Below are 20,461 nucleotides of genomic sequence, written 5' to 3'. Positions count from 1 at the left end.
TTGAGGAAGACAAGGAACAATGTAGGTCCTTATTATTTTCTTAATCGGATGATGTCCAGAAGTTATTTGTGTGTTTTTGTTTTTGGAGATGGAGTCTTGCTCTGTCACCCAGACTGGAATACAGTGGCATGGTCTTGACTCACTGTAACCTCTGCCTCTTGGGTTCAAGTGATTCTCACTCCTCAGCCTCCCTAGCAGCTGAGACTGCAGGTGCATACCACCATGTCCAGCTAGTTTTTTTTTTTTTTTTTTTTTTTTTTTGAGACGGAGTCTCGCTCTATTGCCCAGGCTGGAGTGCAGTGGCACAATCTTGGCTCACTGCAACCTCCGCCTCCCGGGTTCATGCCATTCCCCTGCCTCAGCCTCCCAAGTAGCTGGGACTATAGGTGCCCGCCAAAAAAAAAGCCTGGCTAATTTTTTTGTATTTTTAGTAGAGATGGGGTTTCACCGTGTTAGCCAGGATGGTCTTGATCTCCTGACCTCGTGATCCGCCTGCCTCGGTCTCCCAAAGTGCTGGGATTACAGGCGTGAGCCACCGTGCCTGGCCTATCCAGGAGTTATTTGTGTCTGACTCTCTTATTTCACAGAACAAAGTTTTGTTTTGTTTTGTTTTTTGTTGTTGTTGTTTTGGTTTGGTTTGGGTTTTTTGTTTTCTTTTTTGAGATGGAGTTTCACTCTTGTTGCCCAGGCTGGAGTGCAATGGTGTGATATTGGCTCACCACAACCTCTGCCTCTTGGTTCAAGCAATTCTCCTGCCACAGCCTCCCGAGTAGCTGGGATTACAGGCATGTGCCACCACACCCAGCTAATTTTTTATTTTTAATAGAGACGGGGTTTCTCCATGTTGGTCAGGCTGGTCTCGAACTCCTGATCTCAGGTGACCTGCCCACCTCGGCCCCCCAAAGTGCTGGGATTACAGGTGTGAGCCACCACGCCTGGCACAAAACAAAGTATTTACAGGTAACCAGCTGTATAGAAAGAGTGGTGCCATGAGCAAAGTCACAGATACTTCTAAATGTGTTGCTCAGTCTCTGAGAAGCCAGGTCCATGGCTTTGAACCTTGCAGATGGGAAAATGTGGATTAAAATAGAAAGCATGTGTTCTTCCTCACCCTGATTATCTAGTCCTGCAGGCTTGCTGGGAGCAGTAGAAAGGACATAAGACTCAGTTACAGGCCCGAGTTCCAACTGTAGCTCTGACATAACCAGCTGTGTGACACTGGGCAATTCACGTAACTTCTGTGGGCATCTCCACCCTTGTTTGCAGATGAGATCTGCCCCCAGCTCTAAGATGTTTTCCCTGGCGGGATAAAATGGTGTGCCTGGATAATGTCCAAGATTGGAGACCACCCCACTTTCATGTCTAACTGGGCCACTCCTTCCCTGGAATAGCCACTTAATGTCCTCAAACATACCGGGGTTTCCCCATCCCTTGGTTTCAGGTATCCTCCCTCAGGAAGATGTTGCAACGACTGACTAATGCACATTAGTGTCCCAATAACGATGCCTGCTGCAGGTGCCGGGACTTCCAAGTCTACCCTAGGCTCACAGTACGACCCCACTGTGATCTCAAAGCCACCTTTCTGTCCTGTCTCTGGGGCTTCCCATCCCACCCTATATGATTACAGCTTAAGTCTCAGATGATGTCAAATACTTCTCCCAAAGACCCTGATGCATTCACAAGAATGGGCTGATAGATACGGCTAGTTTACATAGGAGGTGGAGCCCACGTTTAAGGAAGCAAGAACACCGTCTCCAATGCCCCCTCGAAGGACACTCTTGAGATCTTCATCTTTCCCAGAAACCACTGAAAGCATCGCCCACATGGAAGGATGCTTTAAAGCTTTCTCCTTCAGTCCAGAGAAAATGAATTCTCCGAGTTCTCCTTTGGTTCTGTCTTGTTTTTAACCTTCACACGTTAATTTCCAGGGTTTCCCCTCCTGGTTCCAGACAGCACGGATCATGAACTCACCTCTGATCGTCGCACTGTGAGCTGTAACCTCCCCCCCACCCACCATCCACAGGGCAGTTCGGAAGGTGGAGAGGGTGAGGTGGGAGTTTCCTGGGCAACCGGGCGCACACCCGCGCCCACACGGACAGGAAAAGCTTCGCTGTCTACCCAGGTGTGTCCCGAGCACCTGCGCACCTGTTGAGCGGCTCCCCACAGGTGGGCCCTGTCTCGTGCACTGGCCTGGAGACACCTGGGAGTAGGTGATTCCCCTGAGATCCGCGCCTGTCTCTGTGAGGCGAGAGTGGGTGACCAGGCGGGGCTGCGGCGGCCGCAGCGGGAGGACGGGGTGGTCCGGAGCTCGGAGCCTTTTCCCGACTCCCACCCGGCTCAGCCGTCCACGCGTCCCGGACGCGGCAGAGCAGTCGTGCGGCAGGAGACCCTGTGGGACGCGCAGCAGAAGCCCCCAGGGCCCCGGCCCTCGCGCGTAGCGGACTGGAGACCCTGCGCGTCTCCTCCGCGCCTTCCCGCCCGGCGCCTGCACCTGCTTCCCGGGTCTCGGGCCCCTGGCTGGAGCGAGGCGGGAGGCGGGCGGCCCGTATGCAAATATCCCGCGGGGCCGGGGCCGCCTCCGGCGCCCGGGATAAAAGGCGGGGCGGGGCGCGGGGCAGCGAAGCCGCTGCCTCCCGGGAGCCGGCAGTGCGCTCCGGCCCCGCACCAGACGCCCGTCGCCCGCAGCCCCTATCGCGCGGCCCGCGCCCCGCCGGCTCCCGGTAAGGACGCACCGCGGAGCGGGGACCCGAGGCGGGGGCGGGGTGGGGACACAGGCACGGGGTCCGGCTGCGCACTGGCCTGAGCTTTCTCATTGGGAACGTGGGCAGCGGGCACCTCCGCGCGCTTCCCTGCGGCGGGGCTGGTAGCATCTCCGCAGGTGCTGCGGGGGGCCAGTTCGTCCCCAGGCCATGGGCAGTCAAGGCGGAAAGGAGCTGCGTTGGGTCTGCGCGGGGTTAGGAGAGAACAAAACGCCCTCAGATTGGAGCGGGACCGGGAGTCCAAAAGGAAGAGGTTCCACCAGGCGTCTCTGGCTCCTCAGGGCTTATCCTGCTTTCCCCCAGCCATCCGGAGACGCCGCGGGGAGGCAAGCGGAAAAGGGGAATCCGGCCAAGGGGGAAAGGTGCGGGTGTGGACACCTGTGAAGGAGCAGCACGAATCGAATCGGCCGTAGAGGCCGCAGACGCGGCCGCGAAACCGCCGGCCAGGTCGGGCAAGGGACCCAGCTCTGCTGAGCCGGGCACCTCGCCTAGTGGAAAAAAGAGTTCCCCTCACCCCCTACTACTTTTTTTTCTTATTAAAAAAAATCCTTCTGAAGTCTATTTTTAAAGCCAATACCAATCACAAGGTTGGCCAGTTTGACCTGCGGTTTGACCTGGTAGCCTGTTGTGAAAATCCTTCCCTCATCCCACGCCTTCCTCCACCCCATCCTGCATCCCAGAAGATGCAGTGTGGAAGGAAGACAAATATTCCCCCAGAAGGTATCCTCCTCCAGATGCCTGATAGAGGTTGTTCACTGAGGTGGAGAGAAAGAAAGGAACCTCTCCCTCCTACTATGCTCCTGAAAACCATCCAGAACCACCGCAGGGACCAAGGAGCTTTGGAGATTCGTGAGCACCTGAGGGCTGCCCAGGTGCAGATAAGAGCTTTGCTTTTGCAAATGGATGTCCTTGGAGCTCACAGATCCTAGAAAGGATGAATTGGAGGGTAGGGAGTGGTGAGGCGGGGATATCTGACACATCTCTCCTCCTGTTTCTGTTTGTGTATGTTTGTGCTGGTTCTGGGCAGTCACTGGGTAAGAGAAGACTGGAAGCATGTCGGAGTTTTGGTTAATTTCTGCCCCTGGCGATAAGGAAAATTTGCAAGCTCTGGAGAGGATGAATACTGTAACCTCCAAGTCCAACCTGTCTTATAATACCAAATTCGCTATTCCTGACTTCAAGGTAAAATTCCTGGGGAGGAGTGAAAAAGGGATGGATTGGTCGGGGGGAGACCGGAGAGGGAGACAGAGGTTGCTACTTGAGGAAGCCAAGGAGAAAGTATCAAGGCAAAGGCAGGGGCTCTGAGGACAAGGTGAGGTTTGAGGATGGACAGGGAGGTGATGGGCTAGGTGGGATATCATGCCATAGTCCAAAATTAATTGTGATACCTATGTAGGTGCAGCCACAGGAAGGAATGAACAGGGGGACAAGGTTGTGGGTAGCAGTGTCTAATGCTTCAAAAAGTGGGAAGCATGGTAAATGCACACTCAAGTTCTCTCGGGTGTTCCTCTGGCTCCTCCTGGTTTGTCTGCAACGTCTCAGAAGACCGACCGTATAGTTTAGATGTGCAGGCTTGGGGGGCTTCAGCCTTGATTGTACTCTTGACCTGGGGGCAGGGGAGGAAATCTAGGATCCCTTTGGTCCTGAGGGAGGGGAAGGGAGGGAATTTGGTGGCAGAAGGGAGTTTGGGTCGTGCCCAGGCATCTAAGGGCTATTGGAGTGGAGGGCAAAGTTCAAATGAAACAAACATTAAGGAAGAATGAGGCCAGGCACGGTGGCTCATGCCTGTAATCACAGCACTTTGGGAGGCCAAGGTGGGTGGATCATGAGGTCAGGAGATCGAGACCATCCTGGCTAACACAGTGAAATCCCGTCTCTACTAAAAAATACAAAAAAATAGCCGAGCGTGGTGGCGAGCTCCCGTAGTCCCAGCTACTCGGGAGGCTGAGGCAGGAGAATAGTGTGAATCTGGGAGGCAGAGCTTGCAGTAAGCCGAGATTGTGCCATTGCACTCCAGCCTGGGCGACAGAGTGAGACTCCATCTCAAAAAAAAAAAAAAAAGAATGAGACGTGCAATTCTTTTTTTTTTTTTTTTTTGGAGACAGAGTTCATTCTTGTCGCCCAGGCTGGAGTGCAGTGGCACGATCTCAGCTTACTGCAACCTCTGCCACCCAAGTTCAAGTGATTCTTGTGCCTCAGCCTCCCGAGTAGCTGGGATTACAGGCGCATGCCACCATGCCCAGCTAATTTTTGCATTATTAGTAGAGATGGGGTTTCGCCATGTTGGGCAGGCTGGTCTCAAACTTCTGACCTCAGGTGATCCACCCGCCTCAGCCTCCCAAAGTGCTGGGATTACAGGAGTGAGCCACCACGCCTGGCCACACAATTATTTTACTTCAAAAAGAGTGGACTTACCGTGGTACTTTCCGAGGCTGTAGGTTTCCACGGGGAAGATACTACAGCTTTCTCCCAGACCACATGGCACAGGTGCTGGTGAGATGGCACTGACTGCCCAGCATCTGCTCTTGTAGAAAACTGCCATATACTCCCTTTTCAAACCTCACCTTGCTCCTCTGCCAAAACAGCTGCCCCATCAGCTACCAGGGTTGTAATGCTACCCCATTTGCTAACATTTGTTGAGCAAAGTGCTGACAGCTAGGTACTTTAAATGTGTCACCGGGAAGCTGACTCTGGGGACAGGCTGGGAGAGGCTAAGTGTTGCCAGGCTGGTAAGTGGCAGCAGTGGGTTCTGAACCCACATCTTGCTGCCTTTTTAAGCCTGCCTCTGCTTGTCCAGCAACGGACACTGTACGGGTTAGTAAATTCTGCATCCACTCATTGATACTGTGTGTGAGGCACTGTGCTGGACTCTGGAAGGTAAAAAGATAAGAAAAGAAGACACAGCACCTGCAGAAGTTGCTTAAAATTAAGTTGTTTGAAAAGAAGCGACTTGGCTTGGTAGAGATATTCAGGCTTCATCATTTCCTAATTACTTTTTTTTTTTTTTTTTTTTGGATGGAGTCTCGCTCTGTCACCCAGGCTGGAATGCAGTGGTGCAATCTAGGCTCACTGCAACCTCCGCCTCCTGGGTTCAAGTGATTCTCCTGCCTCAGCCTCCCCAGTAGCTGGGATTACGGGCACATGCCACCATGCCTGGCTAGTTTTTGTATTTTTAGTAGAGATGGGGTGTCACCAGGTTGACCAGTCTGGTCTCAAACCTTCGGCCTCCCAAAATGTTGAGATTACAGGTGTGAGCCACTGTGCCCAGCCTCCTAATTATTTTTCTTAATTTTTTTTTCTTGAAATTCTGCCAAGTCTCAGAACCTAATTACTTTTTAACATCTAGTTGGTGGTACCACACGATAGCAACCCTTTTCTTTCTGATTCTGTGAAAAGACCTTTAAAGACAATTTTGGACATTGTAGTAATTTCTACACTGAGAAATAAATCATGGCCAGGCACGGTGGCTCGCTCCTGTGATCCCAGCACTTTGGGAGGTCGAGGCGGGAAGATCACTTGAGGTCAGGAGTTCGAGACCAGCATGGACAACATGACCAAACCCCATCTCTACTAAAAATATAAAAAAATTAGCCAGGCATGGAGCACATGCCTGTAATACCAGCTACTTGGGAGACTGAGGCAGAAGAATCACTTGAACCTGAGAGGCAGAGGTTGCAGTGAGCCGAGATCTCAAAAAATAAAAAACAACAACAAAAAAACCAGATCATAAGTACTCTGAAAAGAAAAGAACTTAGGTGAATGATGAAGTGGGAAGAAAGAAAAAGCTGCCTCCTTCCCCAGCAATAATTTTTTTTTTTTTTTTTTTTTGAGATGCAGTCTCACTCTGTTGCCCAGGCTGGAGTGTAATGGTGCGATCTTGGCTCACTGCAACCTCCACCTCCCGGATTCAAATGATTTTCCTGCCTCAGACTCCCAAGTAGCTGGGATTACGGGCACATGCCACCATGCCCAGCTAATTTTTGTATTTTTAGTAGAGACAGGGTTTTGCCATATTAGCCAGGCTGGTCTCGAATTCCTGAACTCAGGTGATCTGCCCACCTCGGCCTCAAGATCATGGTTAATAACAGCAAAGAACAGAGAAAAAGACAGTGGGGCCGGGTGCAGTGGCTCGAGCCTGTAATTCCAGCACTTTGGGAGGCCAAGGCAGGCAGATCACCTGAAGTCGGGAGTTTGAGACCAGCCTGACCAACATGGAGAAACCCCGTCTGTACTAAAAATAAAAAATTAGCTGTACATGATGGTGCATGCCTGTAATCCCAGCTACCCAGGAAGGCTGAAGCAGGAGAATCACTTGAATCCAGGAGGCGGAGGTTGAGGTGAGCCGAGATCGTGCCATTTCACTCCAGCCTGGGCAACAAGAGCAAAACTCCATCTCAAAAAACAAAAACAATGACAAAACAAACAAACAAACAAACAAAAACACAACTGGTGGGACTGTCTTGGAGCAGAAAAGCTTTTAGGAATGAGAACTTCTTTAACTTGCTTTCTGGTATATCTCTTCCTCAGCTATGGAGATTAACAGCATGACTGACTAGCAGGCTGCCATTCTAAGAGGAAAATGAGCTGAGGTCAGATGGTAACATCATAGTCACTGCTTCCTGTGGCAGGCATATGACAGTTTATCCTGTTGGTCAAAAATAAGTAAATAAAGACACCCCCAAATCCACTGGTTTCCATTAAGAGTTCTTTCTACTTTCCACTTTGGCCATCGACCAAGGGTGACAAATTCAAGATGAAGTGACAGAGTCCCTGCCCTGTTGTTGAGATGGCATCATGCTTGGCCAGAAACCTGTAAGCCTCTGACGTTTTTATGATCTGTCTAGGTGGGGACCTTGGATTCCCTGGTTGGCCTCTCTGATGAGTTGGGGAAACTCGACACCTTTGCTGAAAGGTAAAATATTCCTTATTTACTACATACAAGTGAGAATTTGACATTGTTGTCAGAGGACACAGTGTTCTTGCTTTGGCTGAACTGGAGTATGGACCTGTCTAGACCTGGTTCCAAAAGTGAGCAGAGAAAACTGATCAGTCCCGCTGCGGGTGCTGGGTCTGCAGGAGCCTGCCTGGTCCCTCCTGGTGTTTTGTGTGCTGGAGGCAGCACTTGTTAAGTGGTTACCTTCAACCTGAAAATCATGCATAGGTGCCAAGACACTTGGAAAACTCATTGGTGTAGTTTCCCACCAAGCCTTTTTAAGTTTGTTTATTTTTTAGTAATAAATGCTCATAGTACAAAATTTCAAGTACAAAAAGAGGCCTGGTGCAGTGGCTCACACCTGTAATCCTAGCTACTCCACAGGTTAAATCAGGAGACTCGCTTGAGCCCAGGAGTTCAATACCAGCCTGGACAATATAGAGAGACTTCCTTCCTATCTTCCTTCCTTCCTTCCTTCCTTCCTTCCTTCCTTCCTTCCTTCCTCCCTTCCTTCCTCCCTTCCTTCCTCCCTTCCTCCCTCCCTTCCTTTTTTGAGACAGAGTCTCACTCTGTTGACCAGGCTGGAGTACAATGGTCTGATCGTGGCTCACTGCAACCTCCGCCTCCCAGGTTCAAGTGATTCTCCTGCCTCAGCATCCTGAGTAGCTGGGACTACAGGCACCCTCCACCATGCCCAGCTAATTTTTGTATTTTTAGTAGAGACAGGGTTTCACCATGTGGTCCAGGCTAGTTTCAAACTCCTGACCTCAGGTGATCCACCTGCCTCGACCTCCCAAAGTGTTGGGATTACAGGCCATGAGCCACCATGCCCAGCCAAAAGACCTTGTTTCTAAGAAAAAAAAAAATAGCCAGATGTGGTGATGTGCGCCTGTAGTCCTAGCTACTGGGGAGGCTGAGGTGAGAAAAATGCTTGAACCCAGGAGCTTGAGGCTGCAGTGAGCTATGGTTGTGCCGCTGCACTCCAGCCTGGACAACAGAGCGAGACCCCATCTCAAACAAACAAATAAACAAAAACTCAAAGTACAAAAAGGATATATATAGTGAAAGTGAAGGTTTCTGGCCAGGAGTGGTGGCTCATGCCTGTAATCCCAGCATTTTGGGAGGCTGAGGCAGGTGCATCACTTGAGGTCAGGAGTTTGAGACCAGCCTGGCCAACATGGCGAAACTCCGTCTCTACTAAAAATACAACAATTAGCTGGGTGTGGTGTCGGGTGCCTATAATCCTAGCTACTGGGGAGGCTGAGGCAGGAGAATCGCTTGGGCGGGGGAGGGGAGATGGGGGTTGCAGTGAGCCGAGATAGCGCCACTTCACTCCAGCCTGGGTGACAGAGCGAGACTCCGTCTCAAAAAGAAAAAGAAAATTAAGTTTTCTTCTCACTTGTTTTTCTCTTTCCTGTCCCTAGTCCTCCATTGCCCCTCTTTTAAGGCAATTTTCCTATAACTTTCTAGGTAAGCCTTCCAGAGATAGCCAATACATGCACAAATAAATATGTCTTAAAATTAATATTATTCATTCATGTATTTGTTTACTTATTTGTGTTTTTTGCAGACAGGGTCTGGCTGTGTTGCCTAGGCTGGAGTGCAGTGGCACAATCATAGCTCACTGCAGCCTTGAACTCCTGGGCTCAAGTGATCCTCCTACCTCAGCCTCCCAATTATCTGAGACTATAGTCACATGCCATCATGCCCAGCTAGCTAATTTTTGTATTTTTTTGGTAAAGACAGGGTCTCACTATGTTGCCCAGGCTGGCCTTGAACTCCTGGCCTCAAGTGATCCTGTTGCCTCGGCCTGCCAAAGTGTTGGGATTACAGATGTGACTCACCACATTCAGCCTTAAAATTAATTTTGTACAAATGATAGCATATATTCTGCATCTTGCATTTTAGTTAAATAACATATCTTAGAGATAGTTTCGTATCAGTCCATAACTGCATGTTCGTTCTTTTAATGGCTGTGTTACTGTGAATATCTAGATGTACCCTCATTTATTTGAATAGACTGGTGGATTGCTTGACTCCAGGAGTTCGAGACCAGCCTAGACAACATAGCAAAACCTCATCTCTATTAAAAATACAAAACATTAGCCGGGTATGGTGGTATGTGCCTGTAGTGCCAGCTATGCAGGAGGCTGAGGTGGAAGAATCACCTGAGCCTGGAAGTTTGAGGCTGCAGTGACCGAGATCATGCCACGGCATTCCAGCCTGGGTGAAAGAGTGACACCTTGTCCCAAAAAAAAAAAAAAAAAAAAAGTGTATGAGGATGTTGTGGAGTCTTAAAATTATATATCTTTGTTTAAATTATTACAAATCTGGGCCAGGCGTGGTGGCTCACGCCTGTAATCTCAGGACTTTGGGAGGCCGAGGTGGGTGGATCATGAGGTGAAGAGCTCAAGAGCATCCTGGCCAACATGAAAATACAAAAAAAAAAAAAAAAAAAAAAAATAGTTGGATGTGGTGGCTGGCGCCTGTAATCCCAGCTACTTGGGAGGCCGAGGCACAAGAATTGCTTGAACCAAGCAGGCGGAGGTTGTAGTGAGCTGAGGTCGTGCCACTGCACTCCAGCTTGGGACAGAGTAAGACTTTGTCTCAAAAAAAAAAAAAATTATTACAAATCTGGTATATAATCATTGGAAAACTTTTTTTTTTTTTTTTTTTTTTTTTGAGATAGAGTCTCACTCTGTCACCCAGGCTGGAGTGCAGTAGCATGATCTGGGCTCACTACAGCCTCCGCCTCCCAAGTTCAAGCAATCTCCTGCCTCAACCTGCCGAGTAGCTGAGATTACAGGTACGTGCCAACATGCCCAGCTAATTTTTGTATTTTTAGTAGAGATGGTGTTTCACCATGTTGGCCAGGCTGGTCTTGAACTCCTGACCTCAAGTGATTCATTGGAAAGCATTTATAGATCATAGAATAGCATGAAAAAAATATAAATCACCCATAATTAAGCCATCCAAATATAACTATTTTTATATTGTGTTTACAGTGCATACATCTAATTTTCTCAACATATAAATATAATTTCTGGATAATGTAGTAATAGAAGTAAGATCAGGCTAGGCGCAGTGGTTCACACTTGTAATCCCAGCACTTTGGGAGGCCAAGGCAGGAGGGACAGTTGAGCCCAAGAGTTTGAGAAGGGCCTGGGCAACATAGTGAGACCCTGTCTCTACAAAAAGTAAAAAATACTAGCTGGCTGTGGTGGTGCACCTGTAGTCCCAGCTACTTGGGAGGCTGAAGTGGGAGGATTGCTTGAGCCCACGAGGTCGAGGCTGAACTGAGCTGTGATCGTGCCACTGCCCTCCAGCCTGGATGACAGATCGAGACCTTGGCTATGGGGTAGATGAGGGCAGCATTCCCCAAGGGCTGGGTGGTGGCCTATTGGGCTGCAGTGCTGGGACTCAGCGCTCTGACTGCTTCCTTAAAGGGTTTCAGGGATTCCTTTTCTTTTTCTTCTCCTAACCCTTAACATTTGTGAAACTTTCAGGTTTTTAGGGCCCATGGACTTGCTCTTTTCTTCTTAGTGGAATGGTGATATGGCTGCTACTGCCTTGTTTGATGAACTGTATGGAATTAGGAGTTCTAGTGAACAGACTTTGAGTATTTCTTTTTTTAAGATAGAATCTCGCTCTGTTGTCCCAGCTGGAGTATAGTGGCACAATCTTAGCTCACTGCAACCTCTGATTCCTGGGCTCAAGTGATTCTCCTGCCTCAGTCTTCCAAGTAGCTGAGATTACAGGCATGTGCCACCAGGCCAGGCTAATTTTTGTATTTTTAGTAGAGATAGGGTTTCACCATGTTGGGCAGGCTGGTCTCGAACTCCTGACCTCAAGTGATCTTCCAGACTCAGCCTCCCAAAGTGTTGGGATTACAGGCGTGAGCCTCTGTGCCTGGCCACTTTGAGGATTTCTAATCTGCAGATTAGTGCCATGGGCTAAAAATTGGGTTCTCTGTGTTCTGTTGCTATTTACCTTCTGATTGCCTAAGAATAATAGGATGCCTTTGTTAGTGACATTTTGCTTTGTATGGGATATTGGACTAACACACAAGCACTCCTAGTCACCAAGTAGTTTGCTGTTCACAGTGGTTTTTTTTGAAATGAGATAATACATAGGTGTAAACCTTTTTTTTTTTTTTTTGAGACAGAGTTTCACTCATGTTGCCCAGGCTGGAGTGCAATGGCACGATCTCAGCTCACTGCAACCTCCGCCTCCTGGGCTAAAGCGATTCTCCTGCCTCAGCCTCCCAAGTAGCTGGGATTACAGGCACGTGCCACCATGCCCGGCTAATTTTGTATTTTTTAGTAGAGACGGGATTTCTCCACATTGGTCAGGCTGGTCTCAAACTCCTGACCTCAGGTGATCTGCCCACCTTGGCCTCCCAAAGTGCTGGGATTACAGGCATGAGCCACTGCGCCCTGCCAACAATTTTTTTTTTTTTTTCATGAGACAGGGTCTTGCTCTGTCACCCAGCCTGGAGTGCAGTAGCACCATCAAGGCTCACTGCAACCTCCACCTCTTGGGCTCAAGTGATCCTCCCGCCTCAGCCTCTCAAGTAGCTGGGATCACAGGTGCACAACACCATGCCCAGCTAATTTTAAAATTTTTTGTAGAGACAAGGTCTTACTATATCTCCCAGGCTGGTCTCGAACTCCTGGGCTCTAGCAATCCTCCCGCCTTGGCCTCCCAAAGTGCTGGAATTACAAGCATGAGTCACCACACCTAGCCACCATTCACAGTCTTTGAGAAAGAAACCTAATCTTTGGCTCTCTCATTCATAAAATCTGTCTGCTCTCAGACGAATGAAGGGAAGTAAAATCATGCTAAATCAAGTATTATCAAATCCCAGGGCCTGTCCTGTGAAAGTTAATTTCCAAGAAAAAGTGACTTGATCTGGAAATGTTGACTCCCTTCTTAGGCTTCTCTGCACCACAGGGAGGTATGACTGGCCTTGTACAACTTATGGCCTAGCTGAGAAGACTCATATTAATAAAATAATCACATCACATAATCAAATAATGCTAAACCTAAGAAAGGCCTGTAACAGATGCCATCGAGAACAGCCCACTGCCCTAGGCTGGTGAATGCCTTAGGTTTTCCTGGGCAGCAGTGACAAACTGCAGCAGGAGACTGGTCTCGTGCAGGAAGGTTGGCTTAAGAAGTGTGAATTGGGCCAAGTGTGGTAGCTCATGCCTGTAATCCCAGCACTTTGGGAGGCTGAGATGGGTGGATCACTTGAGCCCAGGAGTTTAAGACCAGCCTGGGCGACATGGTGAAACCCCATCTCTACAAAAAATACAAAATTTAGCCAGGTGTGGTGGTGCATGCCTGTAGTCCCAGCACTTGGGAAGTTGAGGAGGGAGAATTGCTTGAGCCCAGGAGGTCGAGGCTGCAGTGAGCAGAGATCACACCACTGCACTCCAGCCTGGACAACAGAGTGAGACCCTGTCTCAAGAAGAAAAGAAAAAAAGAAAAAAAAAAGTGTGAATGGTTCCCTGCCTGCTGCAGAAATGGTAGCAATTCTAGAGCTGTCTTTGCTACCAATTTTCTGCCCTAGTGCAAATCTTCTAACCTCTTATTCTCTAAAACCCCTTTAGCTCTGACATTCTGTGATCCTGGATTGTTGTTTCCATTTTAGTTTCTTTCTCGCTTGCTTGCTCGCTTTTCTTACTTTCTTTCGCTTTCTTTCTTGCTTTCTTTTGCTTTCCCTTCCTTACTCCCTCCCTCCCTCCCTTCCTCTCTTCCTCTCCCTCTCTCTCTCTCTTTCTCTCACTCTCTCTTTCTTTCTTTTTGACAGAGTCTTGCTCTACTGCCCAGGCTGGAGCACAGTGGCATGATCTTGGCTCACTGCAACCTCCGCCTCCCGGGTTCAAGTGATTCTCCTGCTTCAGCCTCCCAAATAGCTGGATTACAGGTACCCCCCACCAAGCCCAGCTAATTTTTGTATTTTTTTAGTAGAGACGGGGTTTCACCATGTTGGCCAGGCTGGTCTTGAACTCCTGAGCTCAGGTGATCCGCCAGCCTTGGCCTCCCAAAATGCTGGGATTACAGGCGTGAGCCACCATGCCCAGCCCCACTTTAGTTTCTTTTTTGTCTGTTTGCTCTGTTTCCGCAGTAAGTATATTAGTGTTTTGTTCTGTACATACTTGTTGCACAAGTTGCTTTTAGTGGTAGTGTAGCATGTGTTTAAGAAAAAGAAATGAAGGCTGGGCGCGGTGGCTCACGCCTGTAATCCCAGCACTTTGGGAGGCCGAGGTGGGTGGATCATGAGGTCAAGAGATCGAGGCCATCCTGGTCAACATGGTGAAATGCCATCTCTACTAAAAATACAAAAATTAGCCGGGCCTGGTGGCAGGAGCCTGTAGTCCCAGCTACTCAGGAGGCTGAGGCAGGAGAATCGCTTGAAACCAGGAGGTGGAGGTTGCAGTGAGCCGAGATTGTGCCACTGCATTCCAGCCTGGCCACAGAGCAAGACTGTCTCAAAAAAAAAAGAAAAGACAAAGGAATGAAAATGCATGAACAGGCAAGACTGTGGCTATAATTGTGAAACAGATAGAACCTGTGCAAATTTAAGTGTTTTCTAAACAATAGGGACTAGGTGTGGCAAGAATGAAAAATCACTGTGCGTTGTTTTCGTTTTCCTTGTGGGTATATATTCTTAAGAGCCTTCCTATCGGGGGAAGGAAAATGGTGTGGTCTGAGCACGTCAAAATTCTAATCTTAGCTTTTTTCTAGTCCAGGGGTCAGGGTGTCCTGTGTTGGGAGTTGGTACTAGAGCTTGGGGTAAAAGAGTGGGTTATATGTACTAATAAATCTGGAGAATGGCATCAGTTCTTTGAAATGTCCTCTCTGATTCTTTGAAAAGTCCTCGAGTGTTATTAGGTAAATAAATGCTAGCTGGGTCTGTAACCTCGGTAGCATAAACCTGTCAGCACTGCTTCTGCCCAGGAGAACAGAGAAGGCACAAGCGTTTTCAGGGTGTATTGTTTCAATATCCTTTTATTATTTATTTACTTAGGGCACTAGAGTGTTTTTCCATGTAGTTGGAAGGCAGCTTTTGCTTACGAGAGCTTTCTCTCTCTTTTTTTAATTTATTCCTTCATACTGCCTTTGTTAATTTATTCTGTATTTGCCCTATCATTCATGAACATTTCAAAAACCCAATGCTATTATCTTTAAAAAAAAAAATCTCTCTCCCTGTTTAAAAAAAAAAAAACGTGTGAGTCCTTCACAGTATCTTAGCCTGTTTTGCGGTGTTGATTGACAGAGTGCGTTTCCCAGGCGCTGGGGCGGTCAGCAGGACCTCAGCAGGACCTCCTGGGTGCTGTGGTGCTTGGTGACCGTCGCTTGCCCCTGAGTGCTTCCCCTGTCGTTGCTTGCCCCTGAGTGCTTCCCCTGTCTGTGGAATAGCTGCTGCCTTTTTCTTTACCCACGTGGTTCCATGGAGCTGACCGAGGCTTGGCTGATCAAAGATTGCAAGCTGAGTGTGGATGTCTGCTTAGTGATACTTGTGAGTCAGTTCTTTTAAGGGCATTCTAAAGAGAAGTAAATGGAATTGTAAAAGGCATATAGGCTTTTCTTCTCTGTTGGTGGAAGAATGTCAGATTGAGATGACCTATGTGGCATTTCGTGGGATTCAGTGAATAGACCGCGGTTGCATGTCTCTGTATGCCGCATGCATGGTGGGTTGCTCTAAGCTGCTGGGCAGCCCTACTGTGTGTGTCTGCAGGGCTCCTACTTTCCATGGCGGCTGTTCCAGGCCTCTTCACCCCTCCTCCTCCCATCTGCCGCTGCTGAGCCCTCTTCTTCCTCCCCAGCTCCGGGAGACTGTCTTCCCCACCTCTTCCCACACCCTCTGCCATCACGCCCACAGATTCACCCTCTCTAACACACCTGGTGCTCCCCTCCTTCATGGCACTTGCCACAGTGGATTTTGACGTCTTCTTGTGGAATTATTTGGTCATATTTTTCTTCCCTGTCTTTTGCTTATGATTAGATCCCTAGCACCTGTAACATGGAGGCCCTTGGTGACTGATTGAATGGATGAATAGAGGGGAGCATCCTGGGTTAGAAGAGCTGGGCAGCCCGTTAGAGATCTTATCTAACCTGCAAGAGTTCCAAAGGAGGAAACAGGCCCAGAGAGAAGATCCTAGAAAGACAAAGGTGGGCGGGGGTGGCAGAGGAGGGAAAACACTCCAGATCCATCAACTTGCCATTAATGGTCTGTCTGTCTGGGTCCGTCTGCCCTGGGGGACCCTGTGCCCTGGGCTTTCCACGATGCTTCCAGCTCGGACTCCCTGGCTCCCTGGTCTGCCCTTGCTCTGTCGTAGGCCCCTCACAGGTGGCAGTAGCTCTGCTTTGCCTCCCCTGCCTTGATTTTCAGTTTAGGCCCAGCTGGGAGAGTCTCCAGTATCTGCCAGGCTTCCCCCAGCAGCTCTTATCAAACCAGAAGTCCAGCCAGCAGGGGAGGAAGGAATGTTGGCTGGCCACTTTAGGTACAACATGTGGGAGTAAGGGTCAGCTCGAGGCAATATTGTGAAATCCCGAGATCATTCTTTGGAGGTTAAATTTAATGTGAGGCATTTCCATCTCGGGCCCTGCCCCGGGACCCACAGCTCCATTGTTCCCCAGGTCCCAGCAAGGCCTTTTTCACTTAACACCGTGTTGGTGCTCATCACAGCCCCGGTAAATGGCAGCCATTTGGACGTTCCTTATTTTCACGAGCTTCAGGGGCAACCTCCCGTGGTCCTTTTTGGATGTTCTTTTTGCATAGCTTCATGTCCAAAGTTGGTATCATGCTCAACAGACAGCTTCCATTTGTGCAGCCTTCTGCCTAGGGTTCGTTCCCATCTCAGTCAAAGCCTCCAGCAACTTAAGGCCCTGGTGCTCAAGCAGACAGTCTGGGCACCACCTCCCTGTCCAACCCTCCACAGGAGATGCCAGTAGGGATGGAGTCCTGTGGGCTCCACCTCCAAAATCTGTCCCGTATCCACCCACTTCTCAGCACGTCCATCGAAGCCACCTTCATTGCGTTCCTGTGTTTTTGCAACAGACTCAGTTGTCTCCCGGTTTCCCTTTCATTCATTCACCCCACAGCAGCCGGAGTGATCTTCTTAAAAGCACCGTATCACAGATCGCCTGAGGTGGGAAGTTGGAGGCCAACTTGACCAACATAGAGTAACCTAATCTCTACTAAAAATAGAAAAAATTAGTCGGGTGTGGTAGTGCATGCCTGTAATCCCAGCTACTTGGGAGGCTGAAGCAGGAGAATCTCTTGAACCCGGGAGACGAGACGGAGGTTGCGGTGAGCCGAGATCTCGCCATGGCACTCCAGTCTGGGCAATAAGAGCAAAACTCCATCTTAAAAATAAATAAATAAATAAATAAATAAATAAATAAATAAAAGCACCGTATCACATGGCTGTCCTGCATGAAACCCTCTATGGCTTTTCTGTGCCCTCAATGTAAAATTCTTACTTGCGACCCTCGCTTCCAGACCCCTAGCTGGTCATGCCCCAGGGTACTCCTCTCCAGCCACCCTGGCTCCATCCTGCCTTGGTCCTATGCCTGGAAGACCCCCCACCCACCACCCCAGCCTAGCAGGGCAGGTTTCTTCTTATTGGCCTGATCTCAGGAGACTGCTCACCCAGAAGACGTCTCCAGACTGCCAGCCAGCCCGTTCCCTCTAGGTGACCTCGTTTTAATTATCTGCATTCCGCAGTCCACTATTAAAGCCCACTGTATAAGTTATCTTTGCCTTTTGCGGGGTATTAATTTTGTAATTAATATCCTTGCATAACTCATTGTGTAAATTTTTGATTATTTTAAAGTTGCATGGAGATGTTTAAATATAACTTTACCAATGGTCGGGCACAGTGGCTCATGCCTGTAATCCCAGCAGTTTAGGAGGCCGAGGCAGGCGGATCACTTGAGGTTAGGGGTTCAAGACCAGCCTGGCCAACAGGGTGAAACCTCGTCTCTACTAAAAATACAAAAAAATTCGCCGGGCTTGGTGGTGGGCACCTATAATCCAAGCTACTTGGGAGGCTGAGGCAGGAGAATCACTTAAACCCAGGAGGCAGAGGTTGCAGTGAGCCGAGATCACGCCTCTGCACTCTAGCCTGAGCGACAGAGTGAGACTCCATCTCAAAAAAAAAAAAAAAAAAAAAAGTTGCATGCCCAGAAGTGGAATTACTGGTATAATGGTTATAGACATATTGAAAGCTGTTTGTACATACTACTAACTTGTTTTCCAATGAAGTTAGAAGAAGTGCCCTTTTATCACAGCCCATCTATTAAGTGCTTTTAAGAAACTTGTTTCGTGTACCTGGCAGGATGATGTGTGATTGTTTTAATGTGCATTTCTTGGATTTCCAGCGAGAGTAAACATATTTTCAAGAGCTTATCAGCCATTGTACTGCTATTTGTGTGACTGGGCTGTTCCTGGCCTTGGCTCCTGCATCCCCTGGGCTGGGCTGCAGCTTGCAAAACTCCGGGGAAGCCCTTCACATTGTGTGTGCTGGAACTCTGCTCCGTGAGCGCAGGACCGGCAATTGTTCTCAGTGGCTAAGCTGCTCGGTGGATTGACTTTTTGGCGTAGTCTCCAGAACTTCAATGTGTGATGTTTCTTTCTATCCCAAACACTTGGGGGATTGCCCAATGATTCCTAAAAGACTGTAGGCCCTGGGGATTTAAGCAACACTTCTCTGGGAGCTGAGTTCAGGTCCTCCTTGCCTGTTCCTTCCAAGGGGAAAACTTTCTTTTTCATTTTTTTGAGACCAAATCTCATTCTTATCGCCCAGGCTGGAGTGCAGTGGCGCTATGTCGGCTCACTGCAACCTCTGCCTCCTGGGTTCAAGTGACTCTCCTGCCTCAGCCTCCCAAGCAGCTGGGATTATAGATGTGCGCCACCAGGCCCGGCTACTTTTTGTATTTTTAGTAGAGACGGGGTTTCACCATGTTGGCCAGGCTGGTCTCAAACTCCTGACCTCAGGTGATCCTCCCGCCTTGGCCTCCCGAAGTGCTGGGATTACAGGCGTGAGCCACCGCACCCGGCTGAAATTGGCTTTTTGAAGAGGGTAGGGCATTACTATCTGGACCGCATGTGGGTGAATCACTCTATAATGCCAGCTTGGCCAATGAGAATTCTGTTCTTAGTGACAAGAGTAACTTTGCTGGGTGGCTCTACACACTGTATGTGGAGGGGAGTCCCTCTAAAGAGCCAAAGGTCAGCTCCTTATTTAAACTTCCAGTTTCTGTGAAGCCAAGTTGGAATTTAAAGCATGGTGTGTCTGTGGCCAGAGTCCCCAGGGGGAGCCTCCTAGTGAGCCTCACTGGACCTTTGTTTTTGTGAAAAGAAAATCACTTAATTGCTGTGGAGTCACATTTTCTTGGTGACATTGCTGCAGGGCATGACGATTTCATTGTCGCTTGGTGGAGGAGGAAGTAGAGAGACAAAGGATGGGGTGAGGTGCCCAGGGGCTCCTGAGTCACCAGGAGAGGCAGGGAACAGGCTCCCCCTGGAAGCTTCTGGGCCTCCTCTCTCAGGTGTGCGGGCCCCTCCTGTGTGGCTGCAGGAGCGAGGCTAGGGCAGGTGGCCCCTCTCATCAAGGTACCCTGACAGTGGCCGGGCACTGGCAGGCCTGGGGTTTTGGGTTATCCAGAGCGGGCATGCTAGCACCTGCTTTCACGGATGGAGACTGGCTTTAGGGGAAGGCTGGGGGTCAGGACCAGCTGACATGTGGCCACCAGTGAAGTGACCTGGGGCAAGCTTCTGGGCCTCTGTGCACTCCATTTCCTCAGCTCTAGGGGCCTTGGCTTTGTGTGTGGAGCATTCAGATATAAATCCTTAGTGCTTTTCTGAGTGCAAAGAGAAGCTCCCAGACGCCCTCCCTCCGACTCTGCCCTGTAACCTGGTTGTGCTCTTCCCAGGCATGTGGGTTCCTCCCTCCCTCCCTCCTTCCCTTCTTCCTTCCTTCCATGGAGACTCGCCCTGTGGCTTAGGCCGGAGTGCAATGGCATGATCTCGGCTCACTGCAATCTTGCCTCCCAGGCTCAAGCGGTAGCCTCAGCCTCCCGAGTAGCTGGGATTACAGGCACACATCACCACACCCAGCTAATTTTTGTATTTTTATTTATTTATTTTTTTTTATTTTTATTTTTTTCTGAGACGGAGTCTTGCTCTGTCGCCCAGGCTAGAGTGCAGTGGCGCGATCTCGGCTCACTGCAAGCTCCGCCTCCCGGGTTCACGCCATTCTCCTGCCTCAGCCTCCCGAGTAGCTGGGACTACAGGCGCCCGCCAACACGCCCGGCTAATTTTTTTGTATTTTTAGTAGAGACGGGGTTTCACCGTGTTAGCCAGGATGGTCTCAATCTCCTGACCTCGTGATCCGCCCGCCTCGGCCTCCCAAAGTGCTGGGATTACAGGCTTGAGCCACCGCGCCCGGCCTAATTTTTGTATTTTTAGTAGAGACAGGGTTTGGCCATGTTGGCCAATCTGGTCTCCAACTCCTGACCTCAGGTGATCTGCCCGCCTCAGCCTCTCAAACTTTTGGGATTACAGGCGTGAGTCACCATGCCGGCCTTTCTGGGTAATTTCTGACAACCAAACAACTCTATCCTGCGTTTGCCAGAATTTTCCAGAAAATCCAGGGAGGGAGAAAGCCTTCTCTTTGGTGTGCATAGACTTGCCCTCAGGATCCTCAGAACCTGTATCCACTACTCCTCAGCGGGAGAGCTGGAGGTGGGAGAC

At 49.4% G+C, this 20,461-nt stretch overlaps 1 protein-coding gene across 6 annotated transcripts in view; it reads left to right on the top strand.

The window, feature by feature from the left end:
* Positions 1-2,619: 2,619 nt before the first annotated feature.
* Positions 2,620-20,461, top strand: part of ATP6V1C2 (ATPase H+ transporting V1 subunit C2) — a 59,944-nt gene continuing 42,102 nt past the window's right edge. For 3 of the 6 annotated variants that reach the window (XM_055252128.2, XM_055252127.2, XM_055252126.2), the window contains exons 1-3: positions 2,620-2,720; positions 3,787-3,941; positions 7,604-7,671. In XM_055252128.2, coding sequence (XP_055108103.1) covers positions 3,813-3,941; positions 7,604-7,671 — 197 coding nt within the window. In that variant the 5' untranslated portion in view covers positions 2,620-2,720; positions 3,787-3,812. The remainder of the gene's footprint in view (positions 2,721-3,786; positions 3,942-7,603; positions 7,672-20,461) is intronic. The other 3 variants (XM_063623969.1, XM_063623968.1, XM_063623967.1) reach the window with 1 other exon arrangement.

The sequence above is a fragment of the Symphalangus syndactylus genome, chromosome 18 (genome assembly GCF_028878055.3).
Source record: "Symphalangus syndactylus isolate Jambi chromosome 18, NHGRI_mSymSyn1-v2.1_pri, whole genome shotgun sequence".
In the NCBI taxonomy this organism is placed as follows: domain Eukaryota; kingdom Metazoa; phylum Chordata; class Mammalia; order Primates; family Hylobatidae; genus Symphalangus; species Symphalangus syndactylus.
This window is presented reverse-complemented; position numbering and strand designations above follow the sequence as displayed.